Genomic DNA, 23180 nt, shown 5'->3' with positions numbered 1-23180 from the left:
CTTTTATCGACGGGATCTCCCTCTTCTAGCTAAGCACAATTTCTTCCTCAGATATTGTGTTCCTGTTATACAATTCTTCTATACATTTCTTTTACCTTTTAACTGTTTACCATATCGCGCTTCCTTCATTTCTTTGTAAGATATTATTAAGGTTGTATTTCTTTTGAATACCACGTCTTTCTAAAATTTTGGGAGAAAAAGTAACCGCTTTGTCCTGGATTATTGTAGCGAAGGTCCCAAATGTATAAAACATTACATACAGCAATTTATTATATTTTAGTAAAATTTATAAAAAATCTCATTTTTAAACCAAATTTCTTGCTAAGTTTTAAACTGTTTTACCCTTTTAAACTTATTAGAACTAGTTACGCATTTTAATATTAGTATTAGTTTTGGAATTTTCTAGTAAAAATATAACATACCAATATTTTCCTCAAAAAAAAAAATTGGTTAATTGAATAACTCCGTGCATAGAATAGTTTGCGTTGTTTGTTTACCTCGAAATAACGAGTAGGTAAGTAGATGATTATGTTAATATATATCGTTTTTGCTATTTTGCGACCAGTGTTCGGCGCGGTAGCTGTTAGTTCAACATCGTGAAGCTCGAATTGCAGTGGGGTGCGATAATTACTTTTGATTTTTATTTTACACGTGGTGTCCGGAGAATGAAAAACTGTCAAGTTCAAGGTAGATTGTTACATTTCCTCATAATATTTATAAGTATTTCGTGGTTTGTTATTTTTTTTTGTTTATAAACAACAAAAATTATAAAAACATACACTCCTTCTTTTATATAGTATAGTAGTCCATGAAGATTTATAATTTTTTTTATTTAATATTTTTGATATGGTTATGTAGCTAAAAAAATTTTCTCATATTTATTTTTATCTTTGTCCAGGCGGTATTTGTTTAGAATAAAGATTTTTGCATATAATTAAAAATAATAAAATAAAAATAATTGTGCAATTAAATTCATTTTTTAAATGAATAAATTTTCATAATTATGCCGGCCAAAAACTAAAACTTCTAAATACTTAAAAAAAGTTTTACGTATAGAAGAGGATTCAAGATTTAAAACCCATGTTAATAATCAAACTAAATTTTTTTTTTATATATTCGAAAGTATTTATTTTAAATTGAGTAAAAAACAGATTTTATTGCTTTTATTATATTGTAGATTTTACATTATTTTTTAATTAAATTCACTGATTTTATTCCGTAATTTTTTATAATTTATATATTATATACTTAAAGTTTAAACAATTTTTTGAATTTATAATAATGATAATTACAATAAATAATAAAACATAAATAATTTTATGTACAAATCATACTTATAATAAATAAATGTACCTACGATAAATAAAACTAGTTTTACGGTAAATCATTTTTAGTTGTTTAAAGGACCTATAAATTTTATTATTAAGTATTTGCAAATGCTGTATTTAATATTTTTATCTTGCAAGACCTCGATTTAAAGAAAAAAAAATATCAAAATTAGTTTGAATAGAACCGGAGATAATTGAAATTTTTTTCAACGCAAACGTTTTTGAAACGCATAGAATCAATTTAGAATCAGCCACGACGACCGCCCTGCTTTTAATTGACATTTTAGCCAACTTGTAATAGTCTGTAGCTAATGTTAATTTGTACTTAATAAGTGCTTTGTGTAGTAAAGGTTTTTATTGAAAGAGCATATTTTAGAACCTTATACTTTTATTGTAAATTTTACCGCATTTTGTATATCCCTTTTAAAATTAAAATTATTTATAAGCCTAAAATGTAAACATTTTTTCCTTAGGTTCTTCTAATCGACGAATTTAAATTTTTCAAAATGGGTTTGAAATCTTAAATGCTCTTCTATATGTTTTAGTTTTTGACTATTAGATTGCAAAAGTATTTTGCAAACACAGTTAAATTTATTTTAATGAAATTTTTATGTGAAGAATAAACATATTAAAGAGTTTTTTTCTCAGAATATGAAGGTCCTATGTTTGATTTTAGTATGGAAAATAAACTCGCAAGGAAAAAATTTTTTTTAACTATTTTTTTGTGTTTTTTAGTATTTTTTCAATAATAATGATTCTTAAGATTTGGAAATTATTCTTCTGTATAATTTAATTATAGAACGTTTCTCTTATATAAAAGTATTCTAAAAGCAATAGTTCTTGGGATATATGCGAAAAAATGAGGAAAAATATCGAATTTTTTGAGTTTTTTTTTCATATTATGTTAAATAAAAAATTAAGCCTACATTATTTGTAGTGATATTATGAAATTATCATTTGTAGTGATATTTTGGAGCGATTTATGCAAAGAACTGCGCTTATATGCTTCACACCCAACTCAAATCAGAGACCGCCTGGACTATCTGTCTTAGTTATAATGGTAACTCAGACATATCAGATCAAAGACTCAAATGGTTTTGGAGCATTTCATTAGATTAAATAAAATTTAATTTAAAAACATTTGTCAGAAAAATAATGACAGTATCATCTGTCTTTAATGTTACCATTATATCTAATCAAAACTTGGGAAAACTAATGATATTATTCTGACACAGTATGTGGTCTTACATTTGGTTTTTGTAATTTTAGTGTTTTTGTACTATTAAATCGTATAAATATATTATTTTAAACTACAAATGATGTATCGTCAATATGTTATTAACTTTATAATCTTGCCATTGGTCTCTATCCGAATTTCCATCTCTAAAATATACCAAATACTTTATTTATAATATGATATTGATATTTATTTATTTTCATATTTAATGATCTTGTTGTGCTACCCAAATAAAAATTGTCGCATACACAAGGTTTTATATAAATACAATATGTTGTTCTTCTCGTTTAGACCTTAATGTATGTATTTTAAAAATGTTGAAATACATACTTTTATTTATTTTCAATTTATTTTCGGGGAGTAGATGTTTGACCAGCAAGCGAGAAAGAAGTGTTTTAGGCACTCATTTATCGTGCTAGTTAAATAGTAATTATTGAAGTAAATTTAAAAGTAATTAAGTAAAAAACTAGGTGAAAGTGATTTGTATACTGAATATTGGAATCGTGAGTAAATAAAATATACTTTTTTCATCTATTTGGATTTAGATATTTAAGTAAATCACTGCAATCAGTTATAAGTATGAACTGGTATCACAGCAAAAGCTGTAAAACAGCACCGGTTTTAGTCGGATTTTAAATCCATTTAAAAGATGTCATCTTCCAGTCAGCTACCACAAAATGCATCATACTCAAAAGCAGTTAGTCAACCACATAGTATATTAATCCCAATAAAATCCCACAATTAATGACTATCTTGAAGGATTGAATCAGTATATAGAACCAAAAAATATAATTTTCGCATCCCGTATATCAAACGGTAGAATATGCATATATCTGTCATCTAAAAACCTAGTAGATAAATTCATAGCAGAAACAAAGAAGATAATAGTAAATGCAAATATACTAGAAGCGAAAAGATTAATAACTCCATAAGTCCGCTTAATTCTGTCCAATGCATGTCCAAGCATACCTTCTAACTTAATAATGGACGAATTAATCAAACTAGGTTTAAACCCTCTCTCAGACATATCATACCTACGAATAGGAGCAACCAATTCTGCCTTCAGTCATATTCTAAGCTTCCGAAGACAAATTTTCGTTTCACCTTTTTCAAACAATTTTGTACTACCTGAATCTTTTATCATCGAATTGGAACAAACATCATACCGCATATTTATAGCCCAAAACGAAACATGTTTCAAATGCAAATTAACTAGACACCAGGCAGCTTATTGTTCAAATATTTCACCTTCTAACCACCCTCACAATGATAGTACAATGCAAACAGAAATGAGACAAAATTCATTAGTAAATCGTACTCAACAAGATGATCTACAAAATACTCTCACAATCTCAAATACCACTAACTCCACACTTACTACGTCTTCTCAAACCACATTATAAACAGTAGCAATCGCAAAAACATAAATCAACCTCACCCGACACAAGTCAATACTTACCTCCAAATAAAAATACACATATGAATTCTCACGAATCCCAGATAACTTCGAACAAAGCAACCGGAAAAAGAACTCTGGAAGATGTAATCACGCCGCCCGCCGAAGAAAACTTTGCAAAACCTAAGCTTCAATTAAAGAAAAAAACCAAAACTGATGACAAAAGCTTAAGACATGAGATACCAAATCTCCAAACATTACTAGATCCAGTAAGAGAATATCTAGAAAGGGAAAAGCAATTGTTAAGCTTCGATCAAGTAGTGGATCTATTCGAAAATATACAAGGATCAAAAGACATAATCATCGTAATAAAATTGTACTCAGAAGACTCTTATGCACTTATAAAGTTTCTAACGGAATTACATACATACTACATCGACAAAAGAATGAAAACCAAAAGCACCAAATTAATACGAAAACTTGGCAAACACATAGGTTTACTCTGTGCAGTGAAAACTTCAATGTCCGAAGAAAATTCCGACTCATCGGTAAATAATTTCTCCAAAAAATAATAAGATCACTGTTGACTTCATGTTTGTTTCATCACATTCAGGTATACAAGGAAATGAAGAAGCAGATGAACTAGCCCGCTTAGCAACCTTTAGCCAGGACTCATTAATGCGGTTTCTTCTGGTGACTTCAAGTCAGAAATAAAATATAAAGTGTTGGGTGCGTGACGGAATAAGTGGAGTGCAGCGCAAGGTAAACTCAAGGAAATCGAACAATTAGTGAAACCGTGGCTCCAACCCACAGCCAATAGACACCACCAAGTGAGAATAGAACTTTTGCGGCTGGGACACAGTGATTTGACACATAAACGCCTCTTTGCGCGGACTGTGCCGCCAATGTGTGAGAATTGTCAAGTAACACTCTCCGTGGAGCATATACTAACTCGGTGCAAAACATATGAAGCAGCAAGAGGGAAGCACACTATCCCAAGTAATATAAAGGAAGCCTTAGGAAAAACATGAACATTAAAAAACACAATAAGTTATCTTAAAGACTCAGGACTGTGTCAATTATTGTAATTTTTTCTAACTTTACCTGTATTATATTTTTTAGGTCGCTAATAACCCTTGTGGTTACAGCGTAAATAAATAAATAAAAAATTATTTTTTTTTACAAGACTTTCACGTATGTTATTGTTATTTATGCTCATTTCTTTTTTATAAATGTTTCAAGATCTTCTTCAATGTTTTATTTTCTTTGTTTCTAAGTTGTAACTTAAATTATAATTTAACTATATATATATATATATATATATATATATATATATATATATATATATATATATATATATATACATATATATATATATATATATATATATATATATACATATATATATATATATATATATATATATATATATATATACATATATATATATATATATATATATATATATATATATATATATATATATGTTAGTTTTGATATTTCCGCGGGAGCTGTATGTTATATCAATGGTATTCCGGGTTTGACTCCGCGTTAAATGTTGTTGGTTTTGATAAAAACCATTTTGACGACGTTTCGGCAAGATCTCACTTGCCATTTTCAAGTCTCTCTGGATGGTCTGCTTCTTGTCGATGTTCGAGTGGAACTTCCACTCCATTTTAGTTTCCTGTACACTTTGGTTTCATATAAACTACCTCCTTTGAGATTAAAACATCAAAAAAGGGCAATGAGTGATTGTATTTCTTTTCTCATCTTCTTTTTCTTTTTTTATGTAGACATGACTCTGTTTTTGTTTGTTTTTCAATGTGCCTCCAGTAAGTTATCGTTCCATCGTTTTCGTGGTCTTCTTACTGATCGTCTTCCTGTTGGGGAACCGTCTCTTGCCGTCTTTACTACTTAATTTGTTGTCATTCGGCTTATATGATCATTTCATTCTACTATTCTATTTCTTACCCAGTCCTTGAAGTTCTCCACCTTGCATCTATGTCGTATATCTGTACTTCTAGATCTGTCCCATAGTCTTTTACCATTTAAGTGTTTTGGATGTTTCTAACATCCTTTTTATCCTCTCTGTGTCAGGTCGTGTTTCTTCCACGTATGTCATTATTCGTCTAATGACTGTTATGACTCCATATTGTTTCTTTTTGGTAACCTGCGCCTCTGTTTGCTCTATTCACTTAATCTCCCACTTCTTTTTCGAGTTTTCCGTAGCTAAATCGAACCCATCGAAGGGTTGTTTGTATCGAGTAGTTCGTATTAGAATAACGTAATGGGTCGATAGATAAATAGGCCTTCTTTTAAAGCTTTCTTAATACTTTTTTTATTAAAGGATATCGGCTATCATTAAATAGCCATAACAATTATTTACATGACATACATTAAAATTTTAAAATTAATTGCAGCATATTGTTACATAGAAATTAGGTATTTCTTTTTTCCTTGACCACCACAATAGATGTTTGTCCTAAATACTTTAGCAAGTACGACCCAATTTCTTTGGCGCTTTTACTGCCTTCTGCTTCATGCCAAACATAGTGCTTCAAACAATTTTTTTGAACTGTTATACAACTTACAGATAAACTTACAGCAGATTGTACGTCAAATCAAGCAACTCTTTATAAGTTGTTTATACTCTTTAACAAGTGTTTTTAGCTCGCGGTTTAATTTTTTTTTTCTTAATGATAGTTATTATAAGCATCTTTTAGTGCTTTTTTTTTAATTCTAATCTTTTTAAAAATCTATTGATATATTACCCCCTATATATTCTTTTGGGGTAATAATTTAACAATAGTGTTTCTTTATGGTCGGATTAAAGAAATGTGTAAAAGGTTCCGGAGATGCGAAGACAGTAGAAGACCTGCAAGCCATTTTAAACAAGGTAGTCACAGCTAGTGGAGAGAAAGGGTTAACAATGAACTTCAAGAAGACGAAATTCTTGATTATTTCAAAAAAACAAAGGTTGAATTCAAACCAGTACATTCACCAGGGACGTATTTATAGTTTTTTAATGGGGGGGGATCCTAATTTCCAAATTAAGTAAAACCGGGGCTTGGTTTTGAAATACCTTTGAAAAAAGTAATAAAAACAAATTTCTAAAAATTTTATTAAAACTTAAAATACCGTTTTACAAAATTAAATTCATTCTCTTCCTTCTTTCAGCTAACTTATTTACAATTTCTGAGGAATTTAGACCTATTGTCACATTCCGATGAATACTCATGAGAGCTAATCCTGTAAGCCTCTCGTCTCCCATTCTATTTCTAAGATAAGTTTTTAACCGTTTAAGTGATGAAAAAGTACGTTCAGGTGTGGCAGTAGATACTGGAAGTGTTGCTAAAATTTGAAGAAGTTTCCTAACCGTTGGAAAAAAAATTTCATCACATCGGTCCATAGCTTCTAGTGCAGTAGATGGCTGTTCTTGATTGCACCAGTGGTTGTGCCAAAGCTCGTACTCACTTACTAAATGTTTTATTTCAACTTCCCTGAGAAATATTTCTCCGATTCCTGCTATACATTTCTTTGCTCTCTCAGTATTTTGGGTGCGATCTGGTAGAAGCAACTGAATTCCTGAAATTGCTTCTTCGTGAGGTTTAAAGCGAGCATCAAGCTCGGTCACTACATGTTGTATAAATGGATAAAATATATTTCGCCGATAGTAAACTTCAGCAGTGTCCCCTGGTATATTATTGCGGTTCAATTGTCTCCTACTTACTCTTGGAACAGTTATATCTGCTGAAATTAATTTTTTTGCTTGCTCAAAAAGATTTGAGAATTCACGTTCGTAACGAAGGTTCTGTAAAGTGGTTTTTATTGTTTTTACGTAACTGCAAGAGTCGGTTAAATCTACATTGACTTTTTGTAGGGTTCGGTTTAAGCTTGACGTATAGGAGAAAACCTTCCTTAAAATAGTTAGTGAAACTATAAATTGACTGTTTTCCATTGCGACTTGTAACTGGTAAGCTTGGGTTGCAATTTCCCTTCCAGATTCTTGAAGTTCTTGAAGCACGGAATTTACTACAGGAAACATCTCAGCAAATCTTTCGACGGCTGTATGTTTTTCTGTCCAGCGTGTCTCACAAAGCGAGATAAGCGTTGAATGAGGTGCTTCAATCTCGTCCGCAGTTCTTTTTAAAAGTCCATCCCGGAGTGCAGATTGCCGAAAGAAGTTAATTATACTTTTAATAGTTCCGATGCAGTTTCGTATTGCAGGGATCTCGCATGAATGACCCAAAACTAAGTTTAATGTGTGCGCCACACAGTGTACGAATAGTGCTCGAGGATATTTGTCCATGATTATTGTTCTTACTCCTTTAAATCGTCCGCTCATCACAGCCGCACCATCATAGCCCTGGCCAACTAAATTCTCCAAATCTAATCCAAACGACTTAAGTTTATCGATGATTGTCGTAGCTAGAGCTAATCCTGTTACTTCATCAACGTGTATAAATTCAATGAAATCCTCTCGAATAAGTGCCTTTCCAGAAGAGCAGTCTACATACCGAAGGCAAAGAGAGAGTTGTTGGTGACGCGAAATGTCTTGAGTTTCGTCAGCAAGTACAGCAAAGAAACCTGATTGTTTCACTCTATTTATTATTTGCTCCTGAACAGCATTTCCACACAAATCAATAATTTCATTTTGAATGACGGACGATGTGTACATAGCCCGAGAATGATTGCTTTGAGAAATAAGGTGATTTTTAAGTACTTCATCACCAGCTTGCGCACGAAAACGAAGTAGTGCACGAAAATTACCGTCATTATGTAGAGGATCTATAATACCGATTTCACCAGAGTCTTTATTTCCTCTCAAAGGCAATTCCTGCCGTCCGCAAAATAAGATTGTGTCCACTATGGCACATAGTCCCTCTCTATTTTCTCGGGCGATTTTTTTATTTTCTTCATTAAACGACTCTGTAATATCACGAGTTTGACCTTCCATAACGCTTACAAAATTTCTTGCCCGTTCAACAGCATATTTATGATAATTTGTATTTTGATGATGTTCCATTTTTTCCAGAGCTTTTTTCCAGTTATTAAATGGTTTTGTGACAAAACTTCCAAGTTTTTGATCACCGCGACCACCTTCGGTCTGTCCAAATAAAACGCACATTTTGCATAATGATCCTTGTAACATATTTGAATATACTAACCATGGATTCTTTTGGGTCCAATGACGTTGAAAACAAAGTTTTCTTTTACCACAGACGGGGAACTTAAAAGTCTCTGGAGGGGTCCAAGTTTCTTTTAAAACTGTTAATTTTTCTTCGTCATTTTTTGGATTATTTGATAAATATTTACCAAAATCGTAGTCCATACCAGAATCCAGACCAGCTAAAAAAAATGCTTTAAAATGGTGAGAGATTAAAATTAAAGTAACTTACCATTGCTTGGTTCTCTGTTTCTATCTGAGGTGGAGGGAGTTGGAGCATCCCCATCTGTACTAATATCCATACTCGGCGTAGTTAGGATTTTATCGTTTTGAGGATTCGGTTCATCATTAGTTTTCCCCTTCTTTGGAAAAAATCCCAAAAGCGACTGCTGTAAAGTTCGTTTCATACTTCTTTCACTAAAACATTAATATTAAGCAATATCCAAATAATAATTATTATATTATCTATATATACGTAACGACACTGTAGATACTTACACAAACACCACAAAAATTTCGACAAATACAACAGTTTACTGGATTTGTACTTGTACGATAGCAACAAAATAAAGAAAACAATACACAAATCCACATATGCACCGGCCGGCCGACAAACAAGACTGGCACTAGACAGACAGCACTAGACTGCGACTCATATATAACCACCGTTCAGTGATAAAATAAGTTGGGTCACTCTCGATTTAGCGCCGGTTTACCTGCCCCCGTCGTCTCACGCCCCGTACCTACCAAATTCTCACCGGTCAGTCCTCTCTAAATTTCTATCGTTCAGGCACCGTTCAATGTATTTGCGGAGCGTTCAATATCATTTATGACTACCGGCAAAAAATCTTTCGGCAAGAGCCGAGATCAAAAGAGTGAACCTACTATTTGGAATAGGTGTACGGTGATATAACTACTAATAGCGTTCTAATTCTAATAGGTATTAGTTTATCTGTATCTACGCTGCTACTGCGGACCGACAGCATCCGTGCGCTGACTCATTAATTTATTTTTATTTTTTATACATGTAATATTGGATTAAAAGTAATAGTTTTGCATGGACTGCAAGGAGGGGGTTTGAACCCCCTAAACCCCCCCCCCCATAAATACGTCCCTGACATTCACAATAACGAAATCGAAATCGTTAATAAGAACAATGACATCACAGAAGAAATAAACACTAGAATTGGAAAGGCTCGAGCTGCTTTTGTTAATATGAAGAACATTCTGGAAAGTCATGACATTAACTTAAACCTGAAAATGAGATTGGTTAGATGCTACATCTTCTCGATACTGCTGTACGGAGTAGAGACTTGGACTTTAAACAAGATCAATACCGATAAACTAGAGGCCTTCGAAATGTGGATATACAGAAGAATTTTGAAAATACCTTGGACAGACAAAATAACAAATAGTGTAGTTCTTCGAAGAATTAACAAAGAACGGGAGCTGTTGATCACCATCAAGAGAAGAAAGTTGGAATATCTTGGTCATGTGATGAGGGGGAAAAAGTACCGATTGCTCCAGTTAATTATCCAAGGAAAGATTCAGGGCAAACGAAGCGTGGGGAGACGACGTATATCTTGGCTTCGCAATTTAAGAGACTGGTTCCAGTGCACATCTAACCAATGATTTAGAGCAACAGCTTCAAAGATACGAATAGCAATGATGATTGCCAAACTTCGTAGCGGAGAGGGCATTTGAAAAATAAGAAGTAAAAGATTCCACTCTGATTGAGATCGGTATCTTTACACGTATCACGACAAATGGCGATACACGTATCTTGATATTTGTATCGAGATGTTTACCTTACCGACACGTTGAGATGGGCTCATGAAACATCAGTTGAATTAAAATTTTCTTTAATTCACATGTAGAAATGGTGTCGCCGCCGGCACTCGTGCTTATTGCAGTAGCAGGTGCGATGTCAGATATTACAAAAAAGAAAAGACGACAAAAAATAATATGGGTATAACAATGGTTACGTGACAGAAACAAATATACAGTGACAAATTTAGTGCAAGAATTAATTAAGTGCACGAACCAAATGCTTCTTCTAATTATTCATATCCTAAATTTGATTTTACCTCTCTACGCATTTCTGAATCAGCAATAAAGCTAAAAAATTTCATAATACCACAAATTCGGCACGTATACTTCATCGCTAGTTGATCCACTTCTTAAGGGCGTTACAACTTTTTTAAGTTCTCTTCTAAAGGAGCAACGAAAGATAGATAGATCACTATAAGGATACATTTCTTTGCATTTTTTTACCAAAATTGTTATTGCTGATTCCCTAAGTTGTCCATTTAAATCATCTTTTCACTTTGAGTTGATTGATTGAATTGAATTGATCAGTTGATTGATTGAAATTGATTGAATATCAAAATTGTGTATACTTTAAGTAGCGAGATGCAAAAAAAATCAACATTTATACGTTGAAACAAATCTCAGCTGCATGCATGCGGTATCAAAGTTTCACTACAGTGACACAATACTGTGACTTCTGATACTAATGCAGCGATACTGAGACAGCCAAATACACTATGAGATTTGTATCGAGATACTGATACTTGAAACAGGTATTGATACCGATCTCAAGTGAATGGGGCTGTTTAACGAACTGTGTTCAACGTTTCGTTAAAAAATATTTTATGCATTTTATGCATTTTGCTTAAACTTCACTCTTTTGGGTGATGATGAATGTCGCCATTCCATGGATTGTTGTTTCGATTCTGGTGTGACGTAGGCCACCCACGTTTCGTCACCAGTAACAATTTGGTCTAAAAATCTTCGCATTCACTGTGGTACCGCTCAAGAAAAGTTAATGCACTGCCTAAACGTTGGGTTTTGTGCAAATCCGTCAAAATTTTTGGAACCCAACGTGAACACAATTTCCGGTAATTCTAGTTCTCGGTAACAATGCGATACAAAACACTACGAGAATACAGAGGGAAGCAGTCGGACAATGATGAAATTGTAAAGCGTCTGTTTTCTCTCACCTTTTCGTCCACTTTCTGCACCAAATTTTCATTAACGACCTAAGGACACCCACTCCGTTCTTCATCATGCACATTTGTGCGGCCATCTTTAAATGCTCTCACCCATTTCCTTACCATTCCATCACTCATAATGTTTTGTCCGTAAACTTCAACGATCTCACGATGAATATCGATCGGTCTTACGCCTTTAGCACTAAGAAATCGTATAACAGCCCGTACTTCACAATCAGCGTGACTCACGATTGTTGGAGGCATCTTAAACACTGGAGTAAACAAGTAGACAATGAAGAATCAGACTGTAATCGCGTCAGTGCGTAGACAAGAGATGTAGGTAACCAACGCTCATGCGCGGAATGCCGACCGTCGGCGGAATCGCAAAACGGTACTTACTTAAAAAACATGCCTCGTACGTAAGATCTCTACAAAATAGAAAAATTTGAAAGGAAAATATTTCCGATCGTTTATGATCCAATGTGATATAATTAAATCAAAACGACTTCAGTGGCTGAAAGATTTAAAATTGATTAAATGAGTACAATTAAAATCACCATAACGAAAGAGAAAAGGTAGCAGACCAAGAATAAGATACTAATACAATATATCAGAAACAGAAAACTTCAAAACTAAAGGGTCTAAAGGATCGGCCTAAAGGGTCTGAAAATAGCTCATAACCATCTATATTATGATTTAATATTTCCAAAAAATTTGGGCCTATAAATTTTTTGTTCGATATGTCACTATAGATAAAAAATCCACACGTGTCTCGTGATCTGAAGCATCATATTTTTAAATTAAGAGATATTATAAAGTTCTGTTTTATAATATTAATCTTTACAATCAGTTTGTTTGTATTATTTAGTGAATTCATACATCTGTAATTTGTTGTTTTTATAGGTGTTATAACCTTTTATCTCATAATTTTAATAGTTCGTTATATCGTCCATATTCTCCGTAGCATTCTTCTATTTTTAATATTAATTTAATAATAAAATTGTTACGTTAAACCTTCGCCGTACTAACTTTGACGTATTATGTTTAGGCTTCTTATTTACATTTCAAAGCTCTGCCATTTCAGTTTTTAAATAACTTCTAGGAGTCATGGAAATTAAAATTCTTTTATATTTTATTAATAAAAAATTGGCTGTCTTTAACAGTAGGATTAAGTCGTCCTCCTTTCAAACAGGGAAGATGCATATTTCCTTTATTTAAAATCTTATAACATCGACCTCGTGTCATTATATCATTACTATTTACCACGATTGTCATGTAATTCAAAGGTTTTTACACCTAATTACGTAGCTAGTTTCAACTACTTTTAAATGTTCGCTGATGATGCTTCGACTGGACCGACAACGTTTTGAAGAATTGTAATCCTTTTGGATAAATTTTAAATATATTAAAAAAAAGAACCGGAAGTCTTCTCTGTAATTGTTTTTAAACTATGGTATTCAGCCAACCACTGATATTTTTTCAGATCGATTTATACATATCCGTGCCGTGTCCGTTCCGTGTTATGACAGTGCCCGGCAAAAAAACAATAATAGTATATCTATACGTCCGTGTCCGGTCTGAAATTAATCCCAAACGATATTTTTTTTTTTTTTATTTATTTATTTACGCTGCAACCACAAGGGTTATTAGCGACCTAAAAAATATAATACAGGTAAAGGTAGAAAAAATTACAATAATTGATACAGTTCTGAGTCTTTAAGATAACTTATTGTGTTTTTTAATATTCATGTTTTTTCCTAAGACTTGTGATGGAACAGACATGAAGTCAACAGTGATATTATTATTCTTTAGAGGAATTATTTACCGATGAGTCGGAATCTTCTTCCGATAATGAAGTTTTCACTGTAGAGAGTAAACCTATGTGTTTGCCAAGTTTTCGTATTAATTTGGTGCTTATGGTTTTCATTCTTTTGTCGATGTAGTATGAATGTAATTCCGTTAGAAACTTTATAAATACATAAGAGTCTTCTGAGTACAATTTTGTTACGCTGATTATATCTTTTGATCCTTGTATATTTTCGAATAGATCCACTACTTGATCGAAGCTTAACAATTGCTTTTTCCTTTCTACATATTCTCTAACTGGTTCCAATAATGTTTGGAGATTTGGTATATCATTTCTTAAGTTTTTGTCATTAGTTTTGGTTTTTTTCTTGAAGCTTAGGTTTTTCAAAGTTTTCTTCGGAGGGTGGGGTGATTGCATCTTCTAGGGTTCTTTTTCCGGTTGCTTTGTTCGAAGTTACTTGGGTTTCGTAGGAATTCAAATGTGTATTTTTATTTGGAGGTAAGTGTTGACTTGTTTCGGGTAAGGTTGATTTATGTTTTTGGGTATTAGAAAATGACTCAGACGATGTAGGTGTTGCGATTGTAGTGTTAACTGAAGAAGTGGTCAAATGTATGGATGTATTTTGTAGTTGGGCACTGTTGGGTTTGGTTTATTGATAAATTTGGGATTGCTACTCTTTGTAATGTGGTTTGAGAAGACGTAGTAAGTGTGGTGGGAGTGGTATTTGAGATTGCGGGAGTATTTTGTAGATTATCTTGTTGAGTATGATTTATTAATGAATTTTGTCTTATTTCTGTTTGCATTGCACTATCATTGTGAGGATGGTTAGAAGGTGAAATATTTGGACAATTAGCTGCCTGGTGTCCAGTTAATTTGCATTTGAAACATGTTTCGTTTTGGGCTATAAATATACGGTATGATGTTTGTTCCAACTCGATAATAAAAGATTCAGGTAGTACAAAGTTGTCTGGAAAAGGTGAAACGAAAATTTGTCTTCGGAAGCTTAGAATATGACTAAAGGCAGGATTGGTTGCTCCTATCCGTAGATATGATATGTCTGAGAGAGGATTTAAACCTAGTTTTATTAATTCGTCCATTATTATGTTAGAAGGTATGCTTGGACATACATTGGACATAATTAAGCGGACTGATGGAGTTATTAATCTTCTCGCTTCTAGTATATTTCCATTTACTATTATTTTCTTTGTTTCTGCTATGAATTTATCTACTAGGTTTTTGGATGATAGATATATGCATATTCTACCGTTTGCTGTTTTACAGCTTTCGTTGTGATACCAGTTCATGTAAATTGGATAATACTTATAACTGATTGCAGTTGTTTACTTAAATATATAAATCCAAATAGATGAAAAAAGTATATTTTATCTACTCACGATTCCAATGTTCAGTATACAAATCACTTTCACTTTTATACTTAATTACTTTTCTTAAGTTATTAAACCACTATAAAATTAACTTCTTTGCGAGCTATTTTAGATTAGACTTGAACATGATTTTGATTTTAATATAATTCACTATTTACATGTTCAGAACTGAAGAAATAATCGTTTAAATATTTAAATTTTCAAGAGAAACTTTGAAATGCGTCTAAACACTTTGACAGTTTTGTGACGTTTTTTTCACAAACGATATTTTTGTTTTCGGCACTGGCGATGTACGGAAATGACACGGACTTGTATAAACACGATTTAATTTTTTTGTGAACGCGAGTGCTGGTAAACAGATAAAAAGGAGATGTTGTACGGTTAGTATGATAAATATGGTTTTTTACATGTATTAAAGAAAAAAGAAAAGAAAAAAAAAATATTGCGAAATTCTAAAATACTCGTGAAATTTTGTTTCATTGAATAATAAACCTCTATATATTTTAAATTCCCCATTGGTTTGTCTTTTTTTTTTCACATACAATGCACACTCCATCTTCTATGTTTCCGCCTTTCCTGCTCTGGCCCTTCCTCTTCATCACGTAATAATGCCAACACGGTGAGATCTTTTATCCAAGCCGCCATATTTTGAACTTTTTTTACACAGAAATATGTAACTCTCTATTCGGCCCGGTACGCACACTCCTACAACGCGGTTGTATGTAAATATAACATTAAAAATACCCGGACTCGGCACTGACACGGAAGGGACACGGAAAGGATATGTATAAATCGACCTTTACTTTGTAAAATCCTATTTTTATTAATATGCCGACTTCCAGATAAGAATCCATCCAAAAAATGGTGGAGGATTTTTAAAGCTGAAGAATGTTCATTATTCTATCTAAATTTTTAATTTTAAAAAATTTTAATATTTATTTATTATTTATATTTTAAACAAATTATATTACAATAAAATAATTCAATAAATTATGTTTGCTAATAGAATCTCCACCTGCTAACGTATCAACAAAACACAGAGCCGTCGAAGTGGGACTAAATAAAATAAAATATAAATTTGATATTTGATCATTAATTTGATAGTAAATTTAATTATTATATAAAATAAATAAGATGTTTAAAAATAAAACTTGATTATAGTTTAAAAGTAATTTATTAACAACTAGCGTTAAAAATATATGATGACTAAAAACGAATTGATAGAGAGTAGTAAATCGATAGTGAAGACCGTTATTTCGTGAAGCTACTCGTGACACAGTCTCGTAGCGCTTCTTATGACGCTCGCCTAGAAAAAGTAATACAACGCCAGAATAGAAACTTATAGAAGCGATACAGCAAGGAAATTGTAAACATGATGACGACCAACGTCTGAATACGGACACGGCACCTAAAGAAGATGATAAAAGTTTCTCTCCAATAAGACATTTAGCAGCCATAACAAAGCATTTTGCGATGTTATATTATCATCTTTAGGTTGTTTTAATAAGAACAAACTATTAGTTATGCTTACCCACAGGTATTCAGTGCGTTACCGCACAAATATCACAACTAAGAATTATTATGCAGCTGACTAATAAAATGCGATTATCTCGAAAATGGTTGAATTTTGAAGTTATAAACAAGTATACCTTTTCTTTGTAAAACAATGTATCTTTATTATTTTTTAACACAAATAGCGCTAACTTAAAGAGCAAAAAAGTTAAGCGCAAATTTATGCCACATATCTGGCATATGTGGCGCCCTCTATCAGCTACATCCAAAGTATGTATAAAATTATAATTTCTCCTACTCAAAAGCACATAATTGTAAATTTTTATTCATAAATATTTATAAACGTGAAAGTTATAGCAAAAAAGAAAATTTTAAATTTCCATTTTAACACTCTGTATCTTTCTTAATATCAACATTTTATTAAAGCAAGTTGGCCTAAATCGTAATATTTTAAAGTGCAGAATTTAGGGTTTCTTTTTGTACAATTACTTAAGAATCACCCTGTATATAGTATATATACACATATCAAGTCATAAATTAAATCCAAATTAAACTATTAATATGCAAGAATCTCTCTTCGCCTAGAGACTACCAATGCCATTTTAAAAATTTAAGAAGCAGAAGAATTATTAATTATTGAATTAGAAGCAAAGGTTGTAAATCTGCAGTTTTAGTGCATTTTTAACGGCTACAAATAACGGAATTAAGCAAATAAATAGAGTTTAGTGCAATATTTGAATGTTCTTAGCATATATTAAATTATGTTTGGACATATATATGTTTTATAATCATGAAGCAGATGCAAAATTAACACATTTTCGCAGAAATTTGGAGTCACGTGAAGGATATTGTTTATTCAAAAATAATAGATCTTCGATAAGAGTAGTAGAAAATAATTTTTGAAAACTGCTAATATATATTATTAGAATAGACCTTCACCTCTTTCTCATTAAAGATATTAATCTTTGCGAAATCAATTAAAATGTATTGAGGTGGGTGGCTGCTGTCCAGAATATTTTTCCATAAATAAAATTTTTTAATATTTTTGTAAATTTTTTTTGTAGCTCAGACAGGATCTGTTTAGGGTTGGTTTTACGGTGCCGGAACATAGATTTTTGTAGAAAGGTTTTCGAAAAATAGGTAATTAGAATTGCAATAAGCACAGCTAAAAAATTAATTTATTAGAAATTTATTATTATAATATTATTTATTTTCTTTTATTAAAATATTAATATTATAATTATAATAAAGTTATTTAAAAAAAAAAGAATATAGAACGATCAGCTTGATAAACCATATTTTAAAAGTCCTCTTGCGAGTGGTACATGAACGTGTATACATGGGATTTAGAAAAGGCTTGGGCACTAGAGAGGCATTATTTACTATACAAACGCTGCTAGAACGGTGCCGAGATGTCAACTGTGTGTGATGTATTCATATGTCTAGTTGACTTTGAGAAAGCCTTCGACAAAATACAATACAGAAGGCTGGCAAACATATTACGGAACACATAAATAGATGATCAGGACGTAAGAATCATTATAAATTTATACCCATATCAGAAATCCTTAAATCGAGTAGACTGTAGACCAACAAAAATCTAAAGAGGTACCTATAAGAAGGGGAGTACAACAAGAATGTTCACTATCCCCTCTACATTTTAATATGTGTTCAGACGAGATGTTTAAAGAGGCACTAGAAGACATCAATGAAATGAAGGCACATGAATTAACGAAACACTAGTGAATAATCTCAGATATGTATACGATATGTATACTCCTTGCGGACAGTAGAGAAGGCAAATTTTGGTGGATCGCACTACGCAGTAATGCAAGAGGTATGGAATGGCTCTGAACTCAAACAAAAATCATGATTATTATAAGATCAAGATTGAAGACGAAACAATCTACGTTAAAGGAAAAGCTTTAGAAAAAGTATCGAGATAAAATTACTTGGGATGTGAGCTAAATGAACAATGGGACCGCAGCCTTGAAATAAAATGTCGCATTTGATAGCCAGAAGCGTTTTTAATAAGACGAAAGCAGTATTATGCAATGAAAAACTAAGAATAGAAATTAGAACTAGAGTATTAAGATACTACGTATTCTGTGCCCTTTTATATGAAGTTGAAGCCTGAACAACTATGGACGCAACTGAAAAAAGACTTGGCAGCTTTGAGATGTGATGTTATCGAAAAATGTAGAAAATATCATGGACACAAAACGTAACAAACACGAAAACATTAAGAAAGATGAAAAAGAAATACTCAACACTATTAAGAAAAGAAAAATGTGCTGCCTTGGTTACATACTAACAAATATAAAATAGTTGTTGATGCGATTGGTTATACAAAGAAAAGTGGAAGGAAAAGAGGACCGGGGAGACGACACACGTCCTGGTTGAAAAATTTATAGAAAGCAGTGGAGTGGAAAAACAACAATAGCTAACTCTTCAGAACTGCTGCAGACAAAGTAAAATGCGTCGTAATGATGGCCTATAAAAAAGTGAGTACAATTTTAGAACGAACATCCCTCTACCGTCTACATCTTAATTTCTGAACAGTATGTCCAGCGTATAAAATGAATAAAATAAAAATGAAATGATAAAAAGATTGTTGTTGTGAGCACATATCCACAAATCCGTGTTAGTTGGAGATTTTTATTAAACAAAAGATTGGGCTACTAGTTTCGGTGTTTACAAGTTATACAGCATGATTAAGCCCTCAAGAAACGAAAGATATCAGTACAAGGAATTATGTAGGTGTGTCATCAGTTGGTTGACACACATATATATTTCAAAGCATACCAATGCGTCCAAGCTGCTTAATGAGCTTATGTTGTTTTTGTTTTTAGAAAAGTTGAAAATATGTTACCTATCCGTTCTGTTATATATGTAACCATATGTATATTTACAAAAATAACAACGATGAATCTCTTGACACTGTTTTATATGCGGCATAGGGATTTTTTAAATTTTCATTTTTTATTTTTATTGTTTTAAATTAAAACCGGTCGCCCAATCTTTTGTTTAATTAAAATCTACAACCTAACACGGATTGTGAGTATAAGACCCCAGTATCTAACATTCAAAAATAAAAAATGTTTGCAATGAAATTTCCTAACAAAATATGCTTGTCCAATTCAACTGGGTTCTTGTGTAATTTTGTTCTGCGTCGAAAATAATTTGCTTTCCTCTGAATATAAATCGTTGATTTTTTACGTAAACCAGAAAAAACAAGCTTTCAATCTCAAAAAAAATTTAATCGTAGGGAATTTTTTCAAATCATCAAATTCAAATTATTAGTAAATTTATAAACATTATATTTCTATTTTTGAACAATTTTATTACCGTCTATTTTCAAAAGTAAAAAAATTCAATCATTTTGTTTTATAGTAGAACGATATTTTTTGTAGTTGTTTGTAAGTTTTTTTAACGTGTAAAGAGATACAACTTTACATCTATGTAATAATAATTGCCATATTTCTAGATTCAGACTCTTTGCTATTGTCAGAATAGGTGCATATAAAGCGTCATATATTTTTGCTAGATTATATCTAAGAACTTTAAGAGCTTCCTGCTTTCCAATCTAGTGCTATAACGAGGTTTTAGTGTCAAAGTTGGAATTTCATCTTTTAGTAATTTCCAGCGTTTAGTCGATGCAGAAAAAAAACAAAAAGTTCCTACACAGTAGCAAAAAAACCTAGGGTTTAATTTAAAAACTTTTTTTTGTAAATAATTATTGCGACCCTTCATATTTGCACTATTATCGTAGCCTTGTTCCTTAAAACCTCTAACCAAATGTGAGTCTCCAAAAAATCTAATAAAATAAAACCTTGAGTATACTTTGCCTTGTCAAATCTGATATTAAAAGGAATCCCAAGAAATGCCCTCTAATTTCGATTTGTTTTGATTTATTAGTTAATAAAACGATCCGTACTACACCGGTAAGTTGGTATTTATGATTTACATCGGGAGTTAAATCTTTGCTGATTTTTAACATATATATAATTTAATTTCTTATTTTCTCTCCTAAGAAGGAAATTATTTCGTTTTGAATATGTACACCTAAATAATTAAGAATATTTCATTGAGTTCTTTTAATCCTATTAATATGGTTGAATATCGTGTCATTAAAATTTGCAATTATTTTAATTAATTTTAAAAAGTTTCTGTTTGGTTGTTTATATATCGTATTAATTTCACCCTTAAAACTCAAATTTTGGATAGCTAAAAATTTACCAACATAAATTATAATTTTTAAAACAGAAACACATCTATCTTTTTCCATATTTATTAATTTCTCATTTAGTGAATCAGTTGTTAGTATCTAGTCTTACCCAACATCTACCGTAACATTTTGATTTCAGCTACATCCATCTTCTTTACAGACACACTTTACCGTCGTATATCAACGCATTTCTCACCACACTCTTGTATATCTTTCCTTTGAGGCCTTCCCCGATTTTTCGATTACAAAATACCCTGCTCATTCGCTTCTAGTTAAACCGACTAGCTTGTATTCTGTGGGCAATTTCATGATCTAGTGTCCCATTTTCCGTTATGTAGGAGTCAAGGTATTTAAATTTTCCTACTCGTCCTAGCTTTTCTCCAAGCAATTCTATGTGTCCAACCATTCCTCTTCCCTCCAACCACATATACTTCGTTTTCGACCTGCTAACCTTAAGTCCTCCCTTAGCCATTCTCTAACACTCCAACTTTTCCAACATGTCTTTATTCTCCTCTACTAATACGATATCATCAGCAAAGAACATTGACGAAGGATCACCCTTCCCTACTTTCTCTGTCAGTACATCCATAACAAGATTATACCGGTAAGGACTCAGTGAAAAGCCTTGATGCAAACCAACCGTCATGCGTCACTGGAAAACTCTCGGTCAATCCAACAGTAGTCATTACTTTAGTATACTATCCTTCACGCGCCTTAGGTACTTCTCAGGAACCCATTTCTCTCTCATGCATCTCCATAGCTTTTGTCTAGGAAATATGTCGTACGCCTGCTCAAGATCTATAAATAATAACAAATGTAGCTCTCTTTTCTTCTCGCTGTATTTCTCTATCAACTGTCTCAATGCAAACAAGGCATCCGTTGTTCTCCTTCCTGGGATAAACTCAAACTATTCTTCTAGTATCGACGCCTCTCCGTAACCTTTGCTCTACAGTTTGCTTCCAAATTTTCATCGTGTGCATCATTAAATGTATCCCTATATAGTTCTTACAGTCCTTAATGTCCCCTTTATCTTTATGCAATGATACCATCATAATCTCTCTCTCCATGCATTGGGCATCCTTTTTCCTTACATATTCTACTCATCACATGCTACAAAATAACAACCCTTTCCTCTCCTAGAGCCTTTCAAACCTCTACAGGTGTTCCATCATGTCCTACTGCCTTACCGTTCTTCGTGGTATTTAACGCCTTGACATCTTTATCTCTCGCTATCCCCGGTATTACATTCTCATTTGGGATCCGGCATCCTCTGTCTCTTCTCTGGTGTTCTTCATTTAGCAACTTACTAAAGTACTCATATCATCTTTTCTTTATTTCAACATCGGTTCTTAACACTCTTTCATCCGCACTCTTAATCTGCCGCACGTAGATCAAGCCCTTTGATGACTTGCCCCTTGCTTTAGCAATGCTGTATAACCTTTTCATCCCCTCGGGTGTTTTCAACTCTTTCTAGTCTCTTTCTTTTGTCTAACCCTCTGTTGCACCTCATCGTTTCACCACCAAGTTTCTTTGTCTCTAGGAAGCCCTTTACCAGATGTTTTTCTTAGCACTTCCTCTTCCACTCGCACCACAACCTTTCCTGTTGGTTTCGTATCTTTTTCCTCGAGCTCTTCCAGTACTCTATTCTTAAAGACTATTGCCAAATCCTTAACCTTGAACTTCCACCACTTTACTTTCTGGTGTCCTACCTGTTGTTTTTTTTTTCTTTCCGCCTTACCTTTATCTCCGTATCCACTATCACCGGTTTGTGTTGACTAGCTACACGCTCATCCTTTATCACTTTACAGTTCGTAACCTCTTGTAGCTGACTTCTTCCACACAGCACAAAATCTCTCTGACTTTTCATTCCCTCGCTACAATAGGTAACATAGTGGTATTCAGTCTTCATAAATGACGTATTAATGTCAGCCAAACCCCCTGCCACTGCAAAGTCAGTCACACTATTTCCTTCATCATTTTTTTTTTCAATCCGAAAACCTCCATGAAGTATTTCTATTCCCGCTCTTTTTGTACCAACAAATGTCTTTTTGTTTAAGGTGATATTTGAATGTGTCCATTCAAATCACCTTCAAGAAAACACTTTTTGTCTACAGGAATCTCGAGTAT

General features: G+C 32.6%; 1 protein-coding gene across 1 annotated transcript in view; it reads left to right on the top strand.

Annotated features, from left to right (window-relative positions):
* Positions 1-561: 561 nt before the first annotated feature.
* The window catches only part of LOC140434583 (polyamine-transporting ATPase 13A3-like), a 152569-nt gene continuing 129950 nt past the window's right edge, over positions 562-23180 (top strand). Inside the window, exon 1 of the mRNA XM_072522952.1 lies at positions 562-687. Within this exon, the coding sequence (XP_072379053.1) occupies positions 666-687 (22 nt within the window). The 5' untranslated portion in view covers positions 562-665. The remainder of the gene's footprint in view (positions 688-23180) is intronic.

Source organism: Diabrotica undecimpunctata, chromosome 2, assembly GCF_040954645.1.
Source record: "Diabrotica undecimpunctata isolate CICGRU chromosome 2, icDiaUnde3, whole genome shotgun sequence".
NCBI lineage: Eukaryota > Metazoa > Arthropoda > Insecta > Coleoptera > Chrysomelidae > Diabrotica > Diabrotica undecimpunctata.
The sequence above is the reverse complement of the archived record's forward strand: the minus strand, read 5'-3'. Positions and strand labels throughout refer to the sequence as shown.